Source organism: Neoarius graeffei, chromosome 3, assembly GCF_027579695.1.
Source record: "Neoarius graeffei isolate fNeoGra1 chromosome 3, fNeoGra1.pri, whole genome shotgun sequence".
Lineage (NCBI taxonomy): Eukaryota > Metazoa > Chordata > Actinopteri > Siluriformes > Ariidae > Neoarius > Neoarius graeffei.
In genome coordinates this window covers 25,552,066-25,574,495 of record NC_083571.1, presented here as the reverse complement: position 1 = coordinate 25,574,495, position 22,430 = coordinate 25,552,066, and the positions used below count along the sequence as shown (strand labels likewise).

General features: G+C 42.5%; 1 protein-coding gene across 1 annotated transcript; it reads right to left on the bottom strand.

Moving 5' to 3' along the window:
- Window positions 1-264: 264 nt before the first annotated feature.
- tyrp1b (tyrosinase-related protein 1b) lies at window positions 265-21,897 on the bottom strand. Its single transcript, XM_060915848.1, has 8 exons — window positions 21,869-21,897; window positions 15,606-15,976; window positions 14,991-15,313; window positions 5,841-6,045; window positions 2,039-2,206; window positions 1,657-1,836; window positions 1,402-1,548; window positions 265-455 (listed from the first exon to the last, which is right to left on the bottom strand). The coding sequence occupies exons 2-8, from the start codon at window positions 15,958-15,960 to the stop codon at window positions 265-267; spliced, it is 1,569 nt and encodes a 522-aa protein (XP_060771831.1). The 5' UTR covers window positions 15,961-15,976; window positions 21,869-21,897.
- Window positions 21,898-22,430: the final 533 nt, after the last annotated feature.

Genomic DNA, 22,430 nt, shown 5'->3' with positions numbered 1-22,430 from the left:
GGTCGCCACCACCACCTCCCAAAAAAAACCTCATCAGCTTGTTTTCTTCTCTTCAAGCACTAATTTTTTTTAATTAATTTTTATTCATAATGGATTTTGTCAACTTAAATGAACAACACACTTTCATGTGTCATGATTAAAAGTAATAAGGTACTTTTAAGCCCATTATTAAACTTGTCATTTTGAGCCACTGTATCAGAGATGTGGTTTCCGTAATCCTCTGAAGAATGATGTCCAAAATTGAACAAAAAAAAAAATCCATCTTCAGGCTGCATATCGAAACCTGCAATCGTCTTCTGAGTAGCAACGGAAATGTTCCCCAAGCAGTGGCTCCAGCCCTTCACGTGAACCAAGCACTCTGATAAAACACGCAGTGACTCCACTTACCCCCATCACCACCAGCACCACGACCACTATAACAATGGTAATGATCTCCGAGATGTTATACGGCCGAGCTGGTGGGGAAAAAAAGAAAAGCAACGTAAATTCTTATCTCTAACACAAAGCAAAATCTGAGCAACAGATTAATATATGTGCTAGCTTTGTTGCACTTCATGACATCATTAGCGCTAATGGTAAAATTCCTCCACAAATATTTGTATCTCATCTCATTATCTGTAGCCGCTTTATCCTGTTCTACAGGGTCGCAGGCAAGCTGGAGCCTATCCCAGCTGACTACGGGCGAAAGGCGGGGTACACCCTGGACAAGTCGCCAGGTCATCACAGGGCTGACACATAGACACACAACCATTCACACTCACATTCACACCTACGGTCAATTTAGAGTCACCAGTTAACCTAACCTGCATGTCTTTGGACTGTGGGGGAAACCGGAGCACCCGGAGGAAACCCATGCGGATACGGGGAGAACATGCAAACTCCGCACAGAAAGGCCCTCGCCAGCCATGGGGCTCGAACCCAGACCTTCTTGCTGTGAGGCGACAGCGCTAACCACTACACCACCGTGCCACCCCAAATATTTGTATCTGTTATTTGAATTTTAAACTCAAAGTGGGTGTGGCCTAAACCAGACATGTTTTTGCTTTCATAAAAAAAAAAGTTACACATGTACATGTTCATGCAGGTACTATTTTTTCTTTTCAAACTATAAGCAAACTTGTAGCCGAATATAAATCATGTGATCCTGACCAGGCAGTTACTAAGGATGAAGGAATGAACCTTGTAAATGTATCACATAACAATTCTCATTCACATTAATGAATGTGGTCTTTCTTTGTACTGCAAGCTTCATATCTAACTGCTCGCCCTCAGGAAAGTGAAAACTTGCTTGATGTTCTTAAATGTTAGCTGGTTATTTTGAGTCAAGCAAAACATGAAGAACAAAGAATCTCAAGCATATGAAATGAAAGCAGATTACGGAGATAATGGAGTGTCACTCACTTGGCCATTGGACCTCATAGGTGTATCCGAGACTGTCGGGTGCCGAGACGAACATTTCCCCATTTGTGATCGGTGGCCAGAAAGGAACCATGTTGAAATGCCAATTGTGACCAATGGGAGCATTTTCTTCAGGGTAAAACACTGTGACTGAAACACACCCAGGATGCATAATGTGTGTATGGGGGTTCAGAACTTCAGTTTAGCTCATATGCACTCAAGCAGCCCACCATACAGAATGTGTGTGAGTGTATATACCAGGGTGGTGCCTACGTAGCCACTCATCAAAGATGGCATCAGTAAAAGTGTGCAGCAGGACAAAGATGGGGTCGTTGGGTGACACATGTGTCTGACCGCCTGTACCATTGAGGAATAGATGAGCCAGATTGTGTAGACTGCGCACCTCTGGGTCATAGTTCCCCTGGGGGGTGCTGTAACCTAAAAAAACACACATACTCAGAGAAAATTCTATGTTGGTTTACTGGGTTCCAAATAGCAAGCTGAAGACTGAGGGTGCGCAAGTGTGTGTGTGTGTGTGTGTGTGTGTGTGTGTGTGTGTGTGTGTGTGTGTGTGCGCGCACATTATGACTGATATTATTACACAGTTGTATATAGAATCTTATGAAGCTGTGTGTTTTACCTTCAATAGTATTCCTAAAGCTCCAAGAGGAGGTGGAGTAGTACGGAGATCTATCAAAAGTGTTGAGCTCCAGACACTCGATTATATCTTGATTTTCCGGTAGTTTCTGGACCATTGGCCGAGCCACATTCCCACCAGGATTCCGTCTGATTGGACCGCCTTCTGTACCTACACACACAATCCAAAGAAACCTAATTTGTAAAGCAGAAGACAAAGGTCTCATATTTTGCCATTTTATTTTGCCTTACAGTATTTTTCATATACAACAGTTTGTTTTTGGAGCCCTCTACTGGCTACAAGGTGAATTGCAATTGCAAAGGCAACTTTTTAAGAAGAAGAAACCTTTATTCATCACATGCACACTTCAAGCACAGTGAAATTCATCCATCCCATCTGAAGCACTGAACACACACACACACACACAGAGCAGTGGGCAGCCACACCAGAGTGCCCAGGGAGCAGTCAGGGGTCAGGTACCTTGCTCAAGGGCACCTCAGCCCAAGGCCGCCCCACATTAACCTAACTGCATGTCTTTAGATTGTGGGGGAAACCGGAGCACCCAGAAGAAAACCCATGCAGACACGGGGAGAACATGCAAACTCCACACAGAAAGGCCCTCACCGGCCGCTGGGTTCGGACCCGGAACCTTCTTGCTGTGAGGCGACCATGCTAACGACTACTCCAACGTGCTAACCACTACTCCACCGTGCCGGCACATGAATGGAACCAAGAAGTGCAAAGGATGAAGTCCACCATCTGTAATGTCGAGTAGCTTATAAAATCCATTGCTAAAGTCTAGTTTTGCTTCTAAATTCATCACACAGCATTTTAGAAAAAATTTGAATTGATTTTTGGTTCTGTGTAGCACTTTCTTGCCTGTCAGCCATCTTTAAAATGACCATTGGGATACCATGGTGCTTGATAGTTTGTGAACCCTTTAGAATTTTCTATATTTCTGCATAAATATGACGTAAAACAACATCAGATTTTCACACAAGTCCTAAAAGTAGATCAAGAGAACCCAGTTAAACATCCATCCATTATCTGTAGCCACTTATCCTGTTCTACAGGGTCGCAGGCAAGCTGGAGCCTATCCCAGCTGACTATGGGTGAGAGGCGGGGTACATCCTGGACAAGTCGCCAGGTCATTGCAGGACTGACACACAGAGACAACCAACCATTCACACCTACGGTCAATTTAGAGCCACCAATTAGCCTAACCTGCATGCCTTTGGACCCGGAGGAAACCCACACAGACACAGGGAGAACATGCAAACTCCATACAGAAAGGCCCTCGCAGGCCGCTGGGCTCGAACCCAGGAACTTCTTGCTGTGAGGCGACAGTGCTAACCACTACACAACGGTGCCAACCCCCAGTTAAACAAATGAGACAAAAATATTATTAATTGTACACAATCTGTCTGACTGTGGATTGGTGGAGTCCAAACTCTTTAGAGATGGTTTTGTTACCTTTTCCAGCCTGATGAGCATCAACAACGCTTTTTCTGAGGTCCTCAGAAATCTCCTTTGTTCGTGCCATGATACACTTCCACAAACATGTGTTGTGAAGATCAGACTTTGATAGATCCCTGTTCTTTAAATACAACACCAATTCCAAAAAAGTTGGGACAAAGTACAAATTGTAAATAAAAACGGAATGCAATAATTTATAAATCTCAAAAACTGATATTCACAATAGAACATAGACAACATATCAAATGTCGAAAGTGAGACATTTTGAAATTTCATGCCAAATATTGGCTCATTTGAAATTTCATGACAGCAACACATCTCAAAAAAGTTGGGACAGGGGCAATAAGAGGCTGGAAAAGTTAAAGGTACAAAAGAGGAACATCTGGAGGACCAAATTGCAACTCATTAGGTCAATTGGCAATAGGTCATTAACATGACTGGGTATACAAAGAGCATCTTGGAGTGGCAGCAGCTCTCAGAAGTAAAGATGGGAAGAGGATCACCAATCCCCCTAATTCTGCGCCGACAAATAGTGGAGCAATATCAGAAAGGAGTTCGACATTGTAAAATTGCAAAGAGTTTGAACATACAGTATCATCATCTACAGTACATAATATCATCAAAAGATTCAGAGAATCTGGAAGAATCTCTGTGCGTAAGGGTCAAGGCCGGAAAACCATACTGGGTGCCCGTGATCTTCGAGCCCTTAGACGGCACTGCATCACATACAGGCATGCTTCTGTATTGGAAATCACAAAATGGGCTCAGGAATATTTCCAGAGAACATTATCTGTGAACACAATTCACCGTACCATCCGCCATTGCCAGCTAAAACTCTATAGTTCAAAGAAGAAGCCATATCTAAACACGATCCAGAAGCGCAGACGTCTTCTCTGGGCCAAGGCTCATTTAAAATGGACTGTGGTAAAGTGGAAAACTGTTCTGTGGTCAGACGAATCAAAATTTGAAGTTCTTTATGGAAATCAGGGACGCCGTGTCATTCGGACTAAAGAGGAGAAGGACGACCCGAGTTGTTATCGGCGCTCAGTTCAGAAGCCTGCATCTCTGATGGTATGGGGTTGCATTAGTGCGTGTGGCATGGGCAGCTTACACATCTGGAAAGACACCATCAATGCTGAAAGGTATATCCAGATTCTAGAGCAACATATGCTCCCATCCAGACGATGTCCCTTTCAGGGAAGACCTTGCATTTTCCAACATGACAATGCCAAACCACATACTGCATCAATTACAGCATCATGGCTGCGTAGAAGAAGGGTCCGGGTACTGAACTGGCCAGCCTGCAGTCCAGATCTTTCAACCATAGAAAACATTTGGCGCATCATAAAATGGAAGATACAACAAAAAAGACTGAAGACAGTTGAGCAACTAGAATCCTACATTAGACAAGAATAGGTTAACATTCCTATCCCTAAACTTGAGCAACTTGTCTCCTCAGTCCCCAGACGTTTACAGACTGTTGTAAAGAGAAAAGGGGATGTCTCACAGTGCTAAACATGGCCTTGTCCCAACTTTTTTGAGATGTGTTGTTGTCATGAAATTTAAAATCACCTAATTTTTCTCTTTAAATGATACATTTTCTCAGTTTAAACATTTGATACGTCATCTATGTTCTCTTCTGAATAAAATATGGAATTTTGAAAATTCCACATCATTGCATTCCGTTTTTATTTACAATTTGTACTTTGTCCCAACTTTTTTGGAATCGGGGTTGTAAAACAGGGTGCCCACTCACACCTGATTGTCGTCCCATTGATTGAAAACACCTGAATTTAAATTTCACCTTCAAATTAATTGCTAATCCTAGAGGTTCACATACTTTTGCCACTCAGAGATATGTAATATTGGATCATTTTCCTCAATAAATAAATGACCAAGTATAATATTTTTGTCTCATTTGTTTAACTGGGTTCTCTTTATCTACTTTTAGGACTTGTGTGAAAATCTGATGATGTTTTAGGTCATATTTATGCAGAAATATAGACAATTCTAAAGGGTTCACAAACTTTCAAGCACTACTGTAACTTTAATACCTGGTGCTTTGTCTTTTACAAAAAAGGGGGCAGATACACTACGTGTCAGAGCTAATTTTATGGAAAGAATAATGTCCTGAAACAAAGAAACTGCAACATTCAGTGGATTACAACATTGTACTGTACTTCCTTTCTTTCCAGACTGTTTCCTTCAACTAATGGAGTATTTCCATTTTCACGTTTCTTAGCTGAGTACAAGTAGGGTGTATATGTGTATACTATATCTGCATTAAATGTCACAAACATTTGACGTGTGTGTTGTGAGAGTTTCTCACTGTTACAGATGGTCCCTTGTGTCTCATACTCTTCCACATCCTCGCATATCACTCTCCACTGAGAGAACACGGAGTTAGAGCTAATGCTGTTCATGTCAAAGCTGCTCCTGGCTCCGAGCAGGTCGTCTGTGCAGATATCACACTCGTTTCCTCCAATCGCAAAGTTCCAGTATGGCAGGGCAAATGCTGGGTTCCTGAGCATGTCCTATACACAAATATGTATGTAGAGGTGAAAGAGTTGACCGTTTGATAACCCGACAACACAATTTCACGTTTTTCACTGAAGGCAATGTTGGAAGAGAATATTTATACAGTATAATGGATAATAGGAGCACTTTTACGTTTTAATAGTTTTATTGCAAGGAGCTACAACTACAAATTTCACGCAAATTATCCAATCAACCAATCATGTGGAAGCAGCACACTGGGTAAAATCATGCAGGTTCATACAGGTCAAGAGTTTCAGTTTATGTTGTAATCAGAATCAAGAAAATCATTGACTTTGAATGTGGCATGCATTAAAAAAAAATTGTGCCAATCAGGCTGATTTGAAACTTTTCATGAAAAACAGTCTGCATAGTTTAATCTGAGTGGTGTTAGAAAAAAAGAAAAAAAAACATCCAGTTCTGTGAATGGGAATGCCTTGTTTATGAGAGAGGACAGAGGAGAATGGCCTGACAACATATTTGAACAGTTGTAACTCAAATAACTACTCTTTACAAACATGGTGAGCAGAAAAGCATCTCAAAATGCACATCAGAACATGAAGTGCCCACCAGCAGAATGCCACATCAGCTTCCACTCTTGTCAGTCAAGAACAGGAATCTGAGTCCTATACAGTACCATTCAAAAGTTTGTACACCCCTACTCAAACTCATTCAAAGGATTTTCTGTATTTTGACTGTTTTCTACATTGAAGAACAATACTGAAGACATCAAAACTATGAAATAACATACGGAACATATCTGGAATTATGTTGTAAATAAAAAACACACAGTGGCGGCACAGTGGTGTAGTGGTTAGCGCTGTTGCCTCACAGCAAGAAGGTCCGGGTTCGAGCCCCGTGGCTGACGAGGGCCTTTCTGTGCGGAGTTTGCATGTTCTCCCCGAGTCCGCGTGGGTTTCCTCTGGGTGCTCCAGTTTCCCCCACAGTCCAAAGACATGCAGGTTAGGTTAACTGGTGGCTCTAAATTGACTGTAGGTGTGAATGTGAGTGTGAATGGTTATTTGTGTCTATGTGTCAGCCCTGTGATGACCTAGCGATTTGTCCAGGGTGTACCCTGCCTTTCGCCCGTAGTCAGCTGGGATAGGCTCCAGCTTGCCTGCGACCCTGTAGAACGGGATAAAGTGGCTAGAGAGAATGAGATGAATGAGATAAAAAAAGTGTTAAAAAAGCAACAAAATATTTCATATTTATTTTAGATTCTTCAGAGTAGCCACTGTGTACCTGTGTAACGCTTTGCACACTACTGGCGTTATCTTAACCAGCTTCATGAAGTAGTCACCTGGAATGCTTTTCAATTAACAGGTGTGCCTCGTCAAAAGGTAATTAGTGGACGAGTTTCTTGCCTTCTTAATATGTTTGAGATCAAATAGTACAACCCTGATTCCAAAAAAGTTGGGACAAAGTACAAATTGTAAATAAAAACGGAATACAATAATTTACCAATCTCAAAAACTGATATTGTATTCACAATAGAACATAGACAACATATCAAATGTCGAAAGTGAGACATTTTGAAATTTCATGCCAAATATTGGCTCATTTGAAATTTCATGACAGCAACACATCTCAAAAAAGTTGGGACAGGGGCAATAAGAGGCTGGAAAAGTTAAAGGTACAAAAAAGGAACAGCTGGAGGACCAAATTGCAACTCATTAGATCAATTGGCAATAGGTCATTAACATGACCGGGTATAAAAAGAGCATCTTGGAGTGGCAGCGGCTCTTAGAAGTAAAGATGGGAAGAGGATCACCAATCCCCCTAATTCTGTGCCGACAAGTAGTGGAGCAATATCAGAAAGGAGTTCGACAGTGTAAAATTGCAAAGAGTTTGAACATATCATCATCTACAGTGCATAATATCATCAAAAGATTCAGAGAATCTGGAAGAATCTCTGTGCGTAAGGGTCAAGGCCGGAAAACAATACCGGGTGCCCGTGATCTTCGGGCCCTTAGACGGCACTGCATCATATACAGGCATGCTTCTGTATTGGAAATCACAAAATGGGCTCAGGAATATTTCCAGAGAACATTATCTGTGAACACAATTCACCGTGCCATCCGCTGTTGCCAGCTAAAACTCTATAGTTCAAAGAAGAAGCCGTATCTAAACATGATCCAGAAGCGCAGACGTCTTCTCTGGGCCAAGGCTCATTTAAAATGGACTGTGGCAAAGTGGAAAACTGTTCTGTGGTCAGACGAATCAAAATTTGAAGTTCTTTATGGAAATCAGGGACGCCGTGTCATTCGGACTAAAGAGGAGAAGGACGACCCAAGTTGTTATCAGCGCTCAGTTCATTGGCCTGCATCTCTGATGGTATGGGGTTGCATTAGTGCGTGTGGCATGGGCAGCTTACACATCTGGAAAGACACTATCAATGCTGAAAGGTATATCCAGGTTCTAGAGCAACATATGCTCCCATCCAGACGACGTCTCTTTCAGGGAAGACCTTGCATTTTCCAACATGACAATGCCAAACCACATACTGCATCAAATACAGCATCATGGCTGCGTAGAAGAAGGGTCCAGGTACTGAACTGGCCAGTCTGCAGTCCAGATCTTTCACCCATAGAAAACATTTGGCGCATCATAAAACGGAAGATACGACAAAAAAGACTGAAGACATTTGAGCAACTAGAATCCTACATTAGACAAGAATGGGTTAACATTCCTATCCCTAAACTTGAGCAACTTGTCTCCTCCGTCCCCAGACGTTTACAGACTGTTGTAAAGAGAAAAGGGGATGTCTCACAGTGGTAAACATGGCCTTGTCCCAACTTTTTTGAGATGTGTTGTTGTCATGAAATTTAAAATCACCTAATTTTTCTCTTTAAATGATACATTTTCTCAGTTTAAACATTTGATATGTCATCTATATTCTATTCTGAATAAAATATGGAATTTTGAAACTTCCACATCATTGTATTCCGTTTTTATTTACAATTTGTACTTTATCCCAACTTTTTTGGAATCGGGGTTGTAAATAATAAACACAGTAAATAGCCCTATTCAACACCGCAACTACAGTAATCCATATTATGTCAAGAACTGAACTAAGTAAAGAGAAACATCATCCATCATTACTTTAAGACACAAAGTCTTTTAAAAGTAGACGACCTTTTGATTTCATAAAATTGGTGAAATTTAGTTCCCTCTGAAATTTGATCGTGATACATGTCTATGTCTGGAATATCTAAAAAAAACAACCCAAAAGCAGATGGAGGAAGTCCGTGTGCGCATGCACAGGTTTACTGTAGCAGTTCCTGATGTGGGTGGAGCATAGAAGCACGGCAGGCAAGAGTTGATGTTCACACACAAACACTTTATTTGACTTTTTCAGCTTTTCAACTTTTACTCACTCATTCAGGAGCACACATGCGTTGTGGTCAGGAGGGAGACCCTTTTCTCTGCTCTCTCCCTCCTTTTATGCTCCATCCCTGTAACAAACACACACACACACATTAATTGACAGCAGGTGGAATGACTTAGCCACTTACCTTCCCCGACCCCGCCCTCCATTCATAGACTGCTGCTTGGCCACGCCCCTGCTGCCACATAACCCCACCGCCTGATTCAGGCCGGGGAGCCGTCCGGCCTGAAGCTGACTCCCCCTCCTGACAGGACAGGAAGTCCGCCACCACCATCTGTGCCCCCGGCCTGTGGATCACCTCAAACTTAAATGGCTGTAGGGTGAGATACCAAAGCGTGATCCGCACATTGGCATCCTTCATGCGGTGGAGCCACTGGAGGGGCGCATGGCCCGAACAGAGAGTGAAAGGGTTCCCCAGCAGGTAGTATCGGAGGGCGAGGACTGCCCACTTGATGGCAAGACACTCCTTCTCAATTGTGCTGTACTTACTTTCACGCATCAACAGTTTCCGGCTGATGTACAGCACGGGGCACTCCTCGCCCTCCACCTCCTGGGACAAAACTGCCCCCAGCCCTCTGTCCAATGCATCAGTCTGCAAAATAATGGGGAGAAAGAAGTCAAGGGAGTGTAAAAGTGGCTCCCCACACAGTGCAGCTTTTACCTCAGAGAAGGCCTGTTGGCACTGTTCCATCCACTGGACCAGATATGGAGCCCCCTTTTTAGTGAGATCGGTTAAAGGGCTGGTGACATCCGAATAATTAGGTAGAAACCTACAATAATAGCCAGCCAGCCCCAAGAACCGTCTCATCTCCTTTTTGGTCTTGGGCCTCAGGCAGGCCGCAATCGCTGCAGTCTTGTTAATTTGGGGATGCACCTGCCCATGACCCAAGTGGAACCCTAAATACCGTACTTCCACCCGCCCAATTGCATACTTTTTCGGGTTAGCTGTGAGGCCCCCTCGCCTCAGTGACTTTAGAACGTCCCTCAGGTGTTCCAAGTGCCGTGGCCAATCATGGCTGTAGATTATTATGTCGTCCAGTTAAGCGGCTGCGTAGGCAGCATGAGGGCGGAGGACCCTCTCCATAAGCCGTTGGAACATAGCGGGCGCCCCAAACAACCCAAAAGGGAGCGTGACAAATTGGTGTAAACCAAACAGTGTGGAAAAGGCCGTTTTCTCTCGGGATAGAGGAGTCAAGGGGATCTGCTAATATCCCTTTGTTAGATCCAGTGTCAAATAAATGCAAGCAGCACCTAACTGCTCTAGCAACTCATCAATGCAAGGCATTGGGTATGCGTCAGATTTAGACACCGCGTTGACATAGACGGCTCTGTGACAGCTTCTCCAGTCAATGCCACACCGGGATCTTCCCGTGACCTACTGGTGCAGGACCCACTACATGTTAAATATTCCATCAGCTTTTTAAACCCTGGCCAATCAGTACCCAAAATCAATGAGTGGGTGAGATGAGGACTAACCGCTGCCTTTACTATATGCATTTGGCCCTGGAATAGAATATGGACAGACACTAAGGGATAATTGTGAACATCCCCGTGCACACACAACACTTTCACCGCTTGTGCTCTCCCCAATGCCTCACCTTGCACCAGGCGTTGGTGAATTGAGGTTTGATTACAACCGGAATCCACCAAAGCGTGATATGTATCCCCTTGAATACTTACCGGTATGCGATGCATTCCAGCCCGATCGGGGTGGTTTCTGGCTCATTGGGGATCTGGATTACAGCTCCCACCTCCCTTGCGGAGCTCCAACTCTGGAGATGCCCTGATTCCCCGGGCTTTCCCTCTGCACTGGTGTTATGGGTGTCACTCACCTGAGGAGGAGACAACACAGACACAGAAGAGGGAGATGGGAAGACACCATGGGTGCAACGGGCCGGCTGGGGAGGAGCTGGCCGCCGCCTCTGTGGCAGGGGGACGGGGTGGGGAGGGGGATGAGAGACAGGGGGGAAAGAGAGAGAAGAGAAGCAAGGGGAGGTGCCTCATCTGCCTGCCTTCGGATCCGCCTCCAGATGGTCCTCCGCCAGCTCAATGGCTCGTTCCAGCGACCCCAGGTGATGACACTGGACCCATTCTGCCGTTCCTTCCGGAAGTCGAGAGATAAACTGTTCAAGTGCCACCAGATCGATGATCTCGTCGGCATCGTGGTCTTCTGCCCTCAGCCACCGCCGGCAGGTGTCCCGGAGTTGCTGGCCCAATGCAAACAGCCAGCCGACCTACTCCAATGCCAGGGTCTGGAAGCACTGGCGATGTTGTTCCGGGGAGCGGCTGACCTGCTGCAGGATGGCTTTCCTCAGGTCAGCATACACCAGTTGGCCATCAGCAGGGAACTGCTGCGCTGTGAGCTGCACCTCGCCAGTCAGGAGCGGGAGGAGGCGTGCCGTGCGCTGCTCCAGTGGCCACCCCCACGCCTCAGCTGCTTGCTCGAAGAGGGCGAGGAACGCTTCTGGATTGTCCTGTAGGCCCATCTTCGTGAGGGTGCCAGCTGTGGTGGTCGATGCCCCTGCTGACGCAAGCAGGTGCCGGAACGCCTGGCGATCTTCCTGCTGGGCCAGCATCAAGGCTTTGAAGCATTGCTCTTGTTCCTTTCGGAGGGTGATCAGTGCTTGATGCTGGTTCTGCTAGATGGTAGTGAGGGCAAGGACGAGCTCTTCGAATGGGGAGGACTCCATGGGGTGGTTCCCTTCTGTGCTCCCGGGTTTCGGCACCACTGTAGTCGTTCCTGATGTGGGTGGAGCACAGAAGTACGGCAGGCTTGTTCACACACAAACACTTTTTTTATTTGACTTTTTCAGCTTTTCAGCTTTCACTCACTCACTCACTCACTCACTCACTCACTCACTCACTCACTCACGAGCACACATGTGTTGTGGTCAGGAAGGAGCCCCTTTTCTCTGCTCTCTCCCTCCTTTTATGCTCCATCCCTGTAACAAATACACACACCCACCCACACACACACAGACACACACACATTAATTGATTCACAGACTGCTGCTTGACCACACCCCTGCTGCCACATTTACCTTTCGGTGTCTTCTTCTTCTTCTTCTTCTTTTGAGTTTTATGTCAGCTGGCATCCAGTGTTGTATTACTGCCATCTACAGGTTTACCTTTGACCATGCACTGACAGTTACATCATTCTGTCGCTAAACGAACAGATGATCACACCAAGGTGCTCGCTGACCACCAATATTTATTAGTTTGGTCCTGTGTTTCCTTTCCTTCGCAATATAATGCCTTTTCTTCTCGCTTTCCGTTACTGTAGTCAGTCTTCCACGTTTCATTAGCGTCCTCCATTTTTCTCTCCTGTTTCAAATCTGTATCCCACAATGCCTTGCACAAACGGGGAAAGCCCACCACATGATGCATGACATAGTATCTTGTCTTGGGTCATGGTGAAGCAGGAAAAAATAGCAAAGAATTTAGGGTCATGTGGCCCTAAATTCATTAATTATTCTATTTTAAAAAAGCTAATAAATTTGGAAGTCTGTGATTCGAATTCAGTAGCTTTCGGTCCACTAAACAAAACTACAGTAGTGCTTGAAAGTTTGTGAACCCTTTAGAATTTTCTATATTTCTGCATAAATAGGATCTAAAACATCATCAGATTTTCACACAAGTCCTAAAAGTAGATAAAGAGAACCCAGTTAAACAAATGAGACAAAAAATATTATACGTGGTCATTTATTTATTGAGGAAAATGATTCAATATTACAGATCTGTGAGTGGCAAAAGTATGTGAACCTTTGCTTTTAGTATCTGGTGTGACCCCCTTTTGCAGCAATACTGCAACTAAACATTTCCGGTAACTGCTGATCAGTCTTGCACACCAGCTTGGAGGAATTTTAGCCCATTCCTCCATACAGAACAGCTTCAACTCTGGGATATTGGTGGGTTTCTGAACATGAACTGCTTGCTTCAGGTCCTTCCACAACATTTCAATTGGATTAAGACCAGGACTTTGACTTGGCCATTCCAAAACATTAACTTTATTCTTCTTTAACCATTCTTTGGTAGAACGACTTGTGTGCTTAGGGTCATTGTCTTGCTACATGACCCACCTTCTCTTGAGATTCAGTTCATGGACAGATGTCCTGATATTTTCCTTTAGAATTCACTAGTATAATTCAGAATTCATTGTTCCATCAATGATGGCAAGCCATCCTGGCCCAGATGCAGCAAAACATGCCCAAACCATGATACTACCACCACCATGTTTCACAGATGGGATAAGGTTCTTATGCTGGAATGCAGTGTTTTCCTTTCTCCAAACAACGCTTCTCATTTAAACCAAAACGTTCTATTTTGGTCTCATCCAGCCACAAAATATTTTTCCAATAGTCTTCTGGCTTGTCCACATGATCTATAGCAAACTGCAGACAAGCAGCAATGTTCTTTTGGAGAGCAGTGGCTTTCTCCTTGCAACCCTCCCAAGCACACCATTGTTGTTCAGTGTTCTCCTGATGGTGGACTCATGAACATTAACATTAGCCAATGTGAGAGAGGCCTTCAGTTGCTTAGGAGTTACCCTGGGGTCCTTCATGACCTCTCCGACCATTACATGCCTTGCTCTTGGAGTGATCTTTGTTGGTCGACCACTCCTGGGGAGGGTAATAATGGTCTTGAATTTCCTTCATTTGTACACAATCTGTCTGACTGTGGATTGGTGGAGTCCAAACTCTTTAGAGATGGTTTTGTAACCTTTTCCAGCCTGATGAGCATCAACAACGCTTTTTCTGAGGTCCTCAGAAATCTCCTTTGTTTGTGCCACGATACACTTCCACAAACATGTGTTGTGAAGATCAGACTTTGATAGATCCCTGTTCTTTAAATAAAACAGGGTGCCCACTCACACCTGATTGTCACCCCATTGATTGAAAACACCTGACTCAAATTTCACCTTCAAATTAACTGCTAATCCTAGAGGTTCACATACTTTTGCCACTCACAGATATGTAATATTGGATCATTTTCCTCAATAAATAAATGACCAAGTATAATATTTTTGTCTCATTTGTTTAACTGGGTTCTCTTTATCTACTTTTAGGACTTGTGTGAAAATCTGATGATGTTTTCGGTCATATTTATGCAGAAATATAGAAAATTCTAAAGGGTTCACAAACTTTCAAGCACCACTGTAATTGGGTGTCAGGGAAAATTCTTTTTATGACCTAAACCTGAAAAATCTGAAAGGCAATCTAGCTTTAATTAATAACAGTAAAGAATACACATTGAATTAGAAGGTGTGTCCAAACTTTTAACTGGTACTGTATGTTCCAAAAAGTTTTTGGCTTTAAAATAATCAACATTCAAAAAAAAAATCACGTCCTTCTCCTTTGCTTATTGTTCATCTTTGATGAACATTCTTCAATGAGCTGGATGTATAACAACTTCTGGGTAGTTGGTAGAAGATTAAAGAGCGTAGTTTAAAGCTATGATAGTGCCTGAAGATATCACTAGATGATTTGTACATGATTTGTGTGTGTGTGTTTGTGTGTGTGTGTGTGTGTGTATGCGTGCGTGCACCTGCTACCTCACCTGTATATCACTCTCTAGTTGCAGCAGGTGGAACCGGTGCCATGTAAGGAATCCTGGACCTTCATGAGAGAAGTCCACGCCTCCAAAGCTCTGCTGTCCCGGCCCCATGTACGTCTTCGCAACAGAATAATAATGAGTCCAGACGAAAAAGTTGTAGATGGTGATGTTTTCACATTGGACGATGTTTCCATCTGGGCCAAAGAGCTCCTGATAGCGTCGTGTGCAGATAACCAGATCAGGATGGACCGTTCTCTTCGCTTGAGCCAGAGCGTTCACGAAAGCCTGTTTCTCCTTTGGCGACATCTGCATGATGTTACGACGCACTGGATTTACAACAACATGCAGCAGGTGTTAACGATAAACATGGGTGTAAATATATACGGAAGCAGAATCAGGTTTTAGTGGCCAAGTAAAGGATACAGTATATCGAATTAATTCCAAATTCATTACTTTGAATATTATGTATTTCATAGCAATGCTGAATTATTGATTTTTTTTTCTTAAAAAAAGATACATTGCAGTAGTTTAAGAGGATTAAAACAGTTCCAGGCTTGCTGTTGATTATTTTTAGCACCTATGCTGTGTGTGTGTGTGTGTGTGGTGTATGATCCTCACCCACACTGATTCTCTGATCACAGTTAACTCCAGTAAGCCCATATCTGCACCGTCCACAGTTGTACCCACTAAATTTCGTGTTACACTGGCAGGTCCTGTTAAAGAAGCGCAGCGGCCATCGCTCCCGATCGTCCCGTCCGTCATGAGGGTACTGAGGGCCATGTGAGCGCCAGTCAGCAACAACAGGCACACACCGGCCACGCCCGGTCCTCAGTCCACATTCATCATTGGCCAGGCCAGTGGGTGATGGACAGCAGGTGCCACTACGCAGGACCTCGGGTGTCACGCAATCACGTGGGAACTGCGCCCAAGTGACCACGATGTACACGCAGAGTGAAAACACACTCTCCCACATCCTGGTTACATTCAAACTGTTCAAACACAGCATTATATTAATACACTCAACTGAATGCATGATTTCTTCTGCAGGACTTTCACAGGGACTTCATTTCAGATAAAAGGATTAAAACTGTGTGTAATTGCTGATATTGGTGACATTTCAGCAATGTCTAAGGAACTGTTCAGCATTTTCTGGAAGGAGTCTTCAGTGGCATTGCTTTGTAACAGGTTGAAGTAAAGCTGTAACTTTAAGACTTTTGATAATGGGGAAGGATTTCCTGGTAATATAGCAAACTGCATTTTTATTAACGTCAAGAAACAGGTCAGTTAGGGCAGAGCTGCCCGTAACATAAGTGATACCAGGAACTAACTTGTCTCGCAGATATTCCAGAAAAGTATTTATAACTAGAGCGGTAGCTATAATTGTCGACAGTCCATAATTATCGAGACCTTTTCAGATTTTTCAATAAAAAACAATTTTACAAAGGTGAGTTTCAGTTACAACAGTTATTATCGGTTAATTAATCAACCAGAAGACCCCCCCCTTGCCCTTTGATCTTGTCGTCTGATGACGCAGCTCGTTACCTGAGACGGAATTTTTTTTATCACGATCAGCAATGTGAGGAAAACCCAGAAGTTATCATCGCAGGTACTGTAAGCATGGTGGAAAGATCATGGACATGTTTTTACTTCTCAAATTCACCGATATTTCATGATCTCCTTGTCGAAACCTACAGTATTTTGTTTCTTATGCTTTCATTTGACAGTCACCATTTTGTATCTGAACGCGTGTTTGAGAAGTCACGCGGGGTGTCGATAATAGTGATCACCTTCACCGGTGTCCACCATTATCGACACCCTGTGGAATTAAGTGACATTTACAACTGTTATGGATTGAGCTTTGTGTAACATTGTTGAAGTAGATGAAGCACTTTAAAAAAATTAAAGTGCTGTAAGTTATAATAATTTTTTTCTGATCTGTAACGGAACGGAATGTTTATAGAGTATTTGGAATCCGATTGCAATAAATAGAATTAGACCAGAATTAAATTCCTAGCATATAAAAAATGACATGCTTGAAATGTTCAGCCTTTTCTATTCCATTCAGAAAATATTTTTTGCAGTTTGTTGTAAATATCTACAGTGGTGCTTGAAAGTTTGTGAACCCTTTAGAATTTTCTATATTTCTGCATAAATATAACCTAAAACATCATCAGATTTTCACACAAGTCCTAAAAGTAGATAAAGAGAACCCAGTTAAACAAATTAGACAAAAAATATTATACTTGGTAATTTATTTATTGAGGAAAATGATCCAATATTACAGATCTGTGAGTGGCAAAAGTATGTGAACCTTTGCTTTCAGTATTTGGTGTGACCCCCTTGTGCAGCAATAACTGCAACTAAACGTTTCTGGTAACTGTTGATCAGTCCTGCACACCGGCTTGGAGGAATCTGAGCCCATTACTCCCTACAGAACAGTTTCAAGTCTGGGATGTTGGTGGGTTTCCTCACATGAACTGCTCGCTTCAGGTCCTTCCACATCATTTCGATTGGATTAAGGTCAGGACTTTGACTTGGCCATTCTAAAACATTAACTTTATTCTTCTTTAACCATTCTTTGGTAGAACGACTTGTGTGCTTAGGGTCGTTGTCTTGCTGCATGACCCACCTTCTCTTGAGATTCAGTTCATGGACAGATGTCCTGACAATTTCCTTTAGAATTCGCCAGAATAATTCAGAATTCATTGTTCCATCAATGATGGCAAGCCATCCTGGCCCAGATGCAGCAAAACAGGCCTAAACCATGATACCACCACCACCATGTTTCACAAATGGGATAAGGTTCTTATGCTGGAATGCAGTGATTTTCTTTCTCCAAACATAACGCTTCTCATTTAAACCAAAAAGTTCTATTTTGGTCTCATCCACCCACAAATATTTTTCCAGTAGCCTTCTGGCTTGCCCAAGTGATCTTTAGCAAACTGCAGATGAGCAGCAATGTTCTTTTTGGAGAGCAGTGGCTTTCTCCTTGCAACCCTGCCATGCACACCATTGTTGTTCAGTGTTCTCCTGATGGTGGACTCATGAACATTAACATTAGCCAATGTGAGAGAGGCCTTCAGTTGCTTAGAAGTTACCCTGGGGTCCTTCGTGACCTCATCGACTATTACACGCCTTGCTCTTGGAGTGATCTTTGTTGGTCGACCACTCCCAGGGAGGGTAACAATGGTCTTGAATTTCCTCCATTTGTACACAATCTGTCTGACTGTGGATTGATGGAGTCCAAACTCTTTAGAGATGGTTTTGTAACCTTTTCCAGCCTGATGAGCATCAACAACGCATTTTCTGAGGTCCTCAGAAATCTCCTTTGTTTGTGCCATGATACACTTCCACAAACATGTGTTGTGAAGATCAGACTTTGATAGATCCCTGTTCTTTAAATAAAACAGGGTGCCCACTCCTACCTGATTGTCATCCCATTGATTGGAAACACCTGACTCTAATTTCACCTTCAAATTAACTGCTAATCGGAGAGGTTCACATACTTTTGCCACTCACAGAAATGCAATATTGGATCATTTTCCTCAATAAATACATGACCAAGTATAATATTTTTGTCTCATTTGTTTAACTGGGTTCTCTTTATTTACTTTTAGGACTTGTGTGAAAATCTGATGATGTTTTAGGTCATATTTATGCAGAAATATAGAAAATTCTAAAGGGTTCACAAACTTTCAAGCACCACTGTATGTGAACCTTTGCTTTCAGTATCTGGTGTGACCCCCTTGTGCAGCAATAACTGCAACTAAACATTTCAGGTAACTGTTGATCAGTCCTGCACACCGGCTTGGAGGAATTTTAGCCCATTCCTCCGTACAGAACAGCTTCAACTCTGGGATGTTGGTGGGTTTCTGAACATGAACTGCTCGCTTCAGGTCCTTCCACAACATTTTGATTGGATTAAGGTCAGGACTTTGACTTGGCCATTCCAAAACATTAACTTTATTCTTCTTTAACCATTCTTTGGTAGAACGACTTGTGTGCTTAGGGTTGTTGTCTTGCTGCATGACCCACCTTCTCTTGAGATTCAGTTCATGGACAGATGTCCTGACATTTTCCCTTAGAATTTGCTGGTATAATTCAGAATTCATTGTTCCATCAATGATGGCAAGCTGTCCTGGCCCAGATGCAGCAAAACAGGCCCAAACCAAGATACTACCACTACCATGTTTCACAGATGGGATAAGGTTCTTATGCCAGAATGCAGTGTTTCCCTTTCTCCAAACATAACGCTTCTCATTTAAACCAAAAATTATATTTTGGTCTCATCCGTCCACAAAACATTTTTCCAATAGCCTTCTGACTTGTCCACATGATCTTCAGCAAACTGCAGACAACCAGCAATGTTCTTTTTGTAGAGCAGTGGCTTTCTCCTTGCAACTCTGCCATGTACACCATTGTTGTTCAGTGTTCTCCTGATGGTGGACTCATGAACATTAACATTAGCCAATGTGAGAGGGGCCTTCAGTTGCTTAGAAGTTACCCTGAGGTCATTTGTGACCTCGCTGACTATTACACGCCTTGCTCTTGGAGTGATCTTTGTTGGTTGACCACTGCTGGGGAGGGTAACAATGGTCTTGAATTTCCTCCATTTGTACACAATCTGTCTGACTGTGGATTGGTGGAGTCCAAATTCTTTAGAGATGGTTTTGTAACCTTTTCCAGCCTGATGAGCATCAACAATGCTTTTTCTGAGGTCCTCAGAAATCTTCTTTGTTCGTGCCATGATACACTTCCACAGACATGTGCTGTGAAGATCAGACTTTGATAGATCCCTGTTCTTTAAATAAAACAGGGTGCCCACTCACACATGATTGTCATCCCATTGATTGAAAACACCTGACTCTAATTTCACCTTCAAATTAATTGCTAATCCTAGAGGTTCACATACTTTTGCCACTCACAGATATGTAATGTTGGATAATTATCCTCAATAAATAAATGACCAAGTATAATATCTTTGTCTTGTTGGTACAGCCCATCTCTTTTAGAACTACATATCCCATCAACCAACTTCCACGATGACCTACGTCACGCCTGGGTGGGATTACCTACGTCACATCCTCCCTGAAGCCATAAGTGACTGAGTCAACTTCCGTTCTGTCTCTCTCGTCCTGGCCTCCATGCCGTCCAGACATAAAGAGGTACCCATTCATCAGAACATCTAAACTCAAGACATCTTTCTTGCAAGCAAAAGAGATTTAGCGCGCTTTCATGTTTTCTGCTGGCTAGGGTAAAATTACTACTTAAGTGCGTTGTTTCACTCATTTTGAGTTACAGCTGGTTTTTATTTGTATTATAAGTAACATTACGACTGCAGCCCAAAGCAGTTAATTAAAAGTTAGAAGCGACCGGATTCCTTCTGACTTAATCGCTGTGCACATTATTGAGTAGAGACTCTTCCTCACTAACGACGAAGCGTCGGACCAAGAATTCTCTGCTTTCTACAGAAGCCTCCACGAGCTCTGTGAACTCCAGAAATTTTGGGACATCCCTGCATAATCTTGTATAGAAGCAAGATACTGGAAGTAAGACTGGCATTTTGGGCAAATTAGGCTTAGGAATTAGCTTTTTGAAGTAGTGTGAAGTTAAACACAGGAACGGTTTAATTGTGCACACTGTAGATACTCAGACTGTTAAGTTGATCATTGTTCTATGTGTCTTTTCAGTTGTTTTTAATAGATAGTTGCTGCATGCTCTTTCTCTATCCTTCCTAACACCTTTAATTTCATTATTACACATATTTTGACCTCATCAAGATTTCAGTGGATTTAGTAATGTTATAAGCTAGTGGAAGTAGCTACCACGGCTAATTCCTTTGTCTCATTAACAACCAGGGCTAATTCTTTTGTCTCGACCACGAGGTGGAATCCCTTCCCCCAACACCACGTGCAATAACATTCCAAGTCTGAGTTAGTTACCGCTCACATTCAAACTCTCTTTGTCTCCTCCTTCTCATACTGCGCAGTCGCGCATGGGACACACCCTAAGAGCTCAGTGGCTCGCGTAGTAGTAAGGAGAAAATCTCTGCCTCACACCCCCCTTGCTCTCCCTCACAGATACACACACACACACACACTCATCAAGTATATAACCATATTGTATATAATGTATTCAACTGCTATTATTCATTTTGTATCTTTGTTATAATAAATTCAATTATTCTGAAACTGTGATTGTTTTTGCTGATATATCCTTGAAGTCACACAATCTCAAAGACCTCCAAATTGCCTTTATCCAATATGTATATGAGTGCTATTGGCTGTCTATGTAGTACGGTAAGTAATACATTATTGCTGCATTGGTAGTGATCATAATAATTTGGAATACACCATAATTTAGCTGTTTGGTAATTTATTATTAAGCACCAAAATTAATGGTATTATTAATGAGACTGATCTAATGAGACTGACTTGAGACTGATTTAATGAGATTGATCACTTAAGACCAATTGCACCCACAGTCTCATTTGTTTAACTGGGTTTTCTTTATCTACTTTTAGGACTTTTGTGAAAATCTGATGATGTTTTAGGTCATATTTATGCAGAAATATAGAAAATTCTAAAGGGTTCACAAACTTTCAAGCACCACTGTATATGTCACTCTCTAGTCAGTAGAACATTGGCAAATTGCTGTGGTATAAGAGTTAAATGTTACAAGTTAAGATTTCCTAAATATATGGTCATTGCAAACTTACAGTAATTAACTGGATTTTTATAGATGGAAAAAGTTACGTACACACACACACACACACACACACACACACACACACACACACACACAGTCTGATTACTTATGATTTGCCTCCATTCTTACTTACAATGCCATACAATATATGATTTAAAAATAAATTCATGTACCTGGTATGAGTTTTCTCTCGTTCTCTGTTTGTCTCACTGCTCACACATCAACAAATCCACGAAAATTCTTTATAACCCTTCCCTCATGACTGCACTCATCTCACTGATCCCTTCATCTTGTGATCAGCAGCCGCCAGAGACAGAGAGAGAGAGAGAGGGAGGGAGGGAGGGAGGACCAATAACTGTTTATATCTTGCACAATTCTTACACCTGCTTACACCATTCTGAAAAATCATATACAATTCTATCATTTCATAAAGCTGTGTCTACTTACTGCTAACAAATCATTAGCCATAATAGCATACTGTAAATTCATAACAATCCAGTCCATATTAGGTGTGATTGAGAATATTAAAGTGACAAGTATTAAAACTGGGGTGTCAGTTAACCCTTAATAATGTTTAAAAAGTAAACAAATCTTATAACAGTAATGTTAAGCAATAATATCTTAATTTCTACAAGGTTTCTTTGCTGAACAGCTGAACATGGCTGCATTTTGCTTTTAAGGGTTGAGGTTTTTATCATAGAATTAGCAAATAGACACAATTCAAAGGGCACTTGG

Bases quoted from the DNA above. Each gene is read 5' to 3' on its own strand.
- tyrp1b (XM_060915848.1), bottom strand. From the start codon at position 15,960: ATGTGGGAGAGTGTGTTTTCACTCTGCGTGTACATCGTGGTCACTTGG. The intron at 1,549-1,656 runs GTATATACACTC...GGTGTGTTTCAG, and splicing joins GCTACGTAGGCACCACCCTG to TCACAGTGTTTTACCCTGAA. The intron at 456-1,401 runs GTGAGTGACACT...TTTCCCCACCAG, and splicing joins CTATGAGGTCCAATGGCCAA to CTCGGCCGTATAACATCTCG.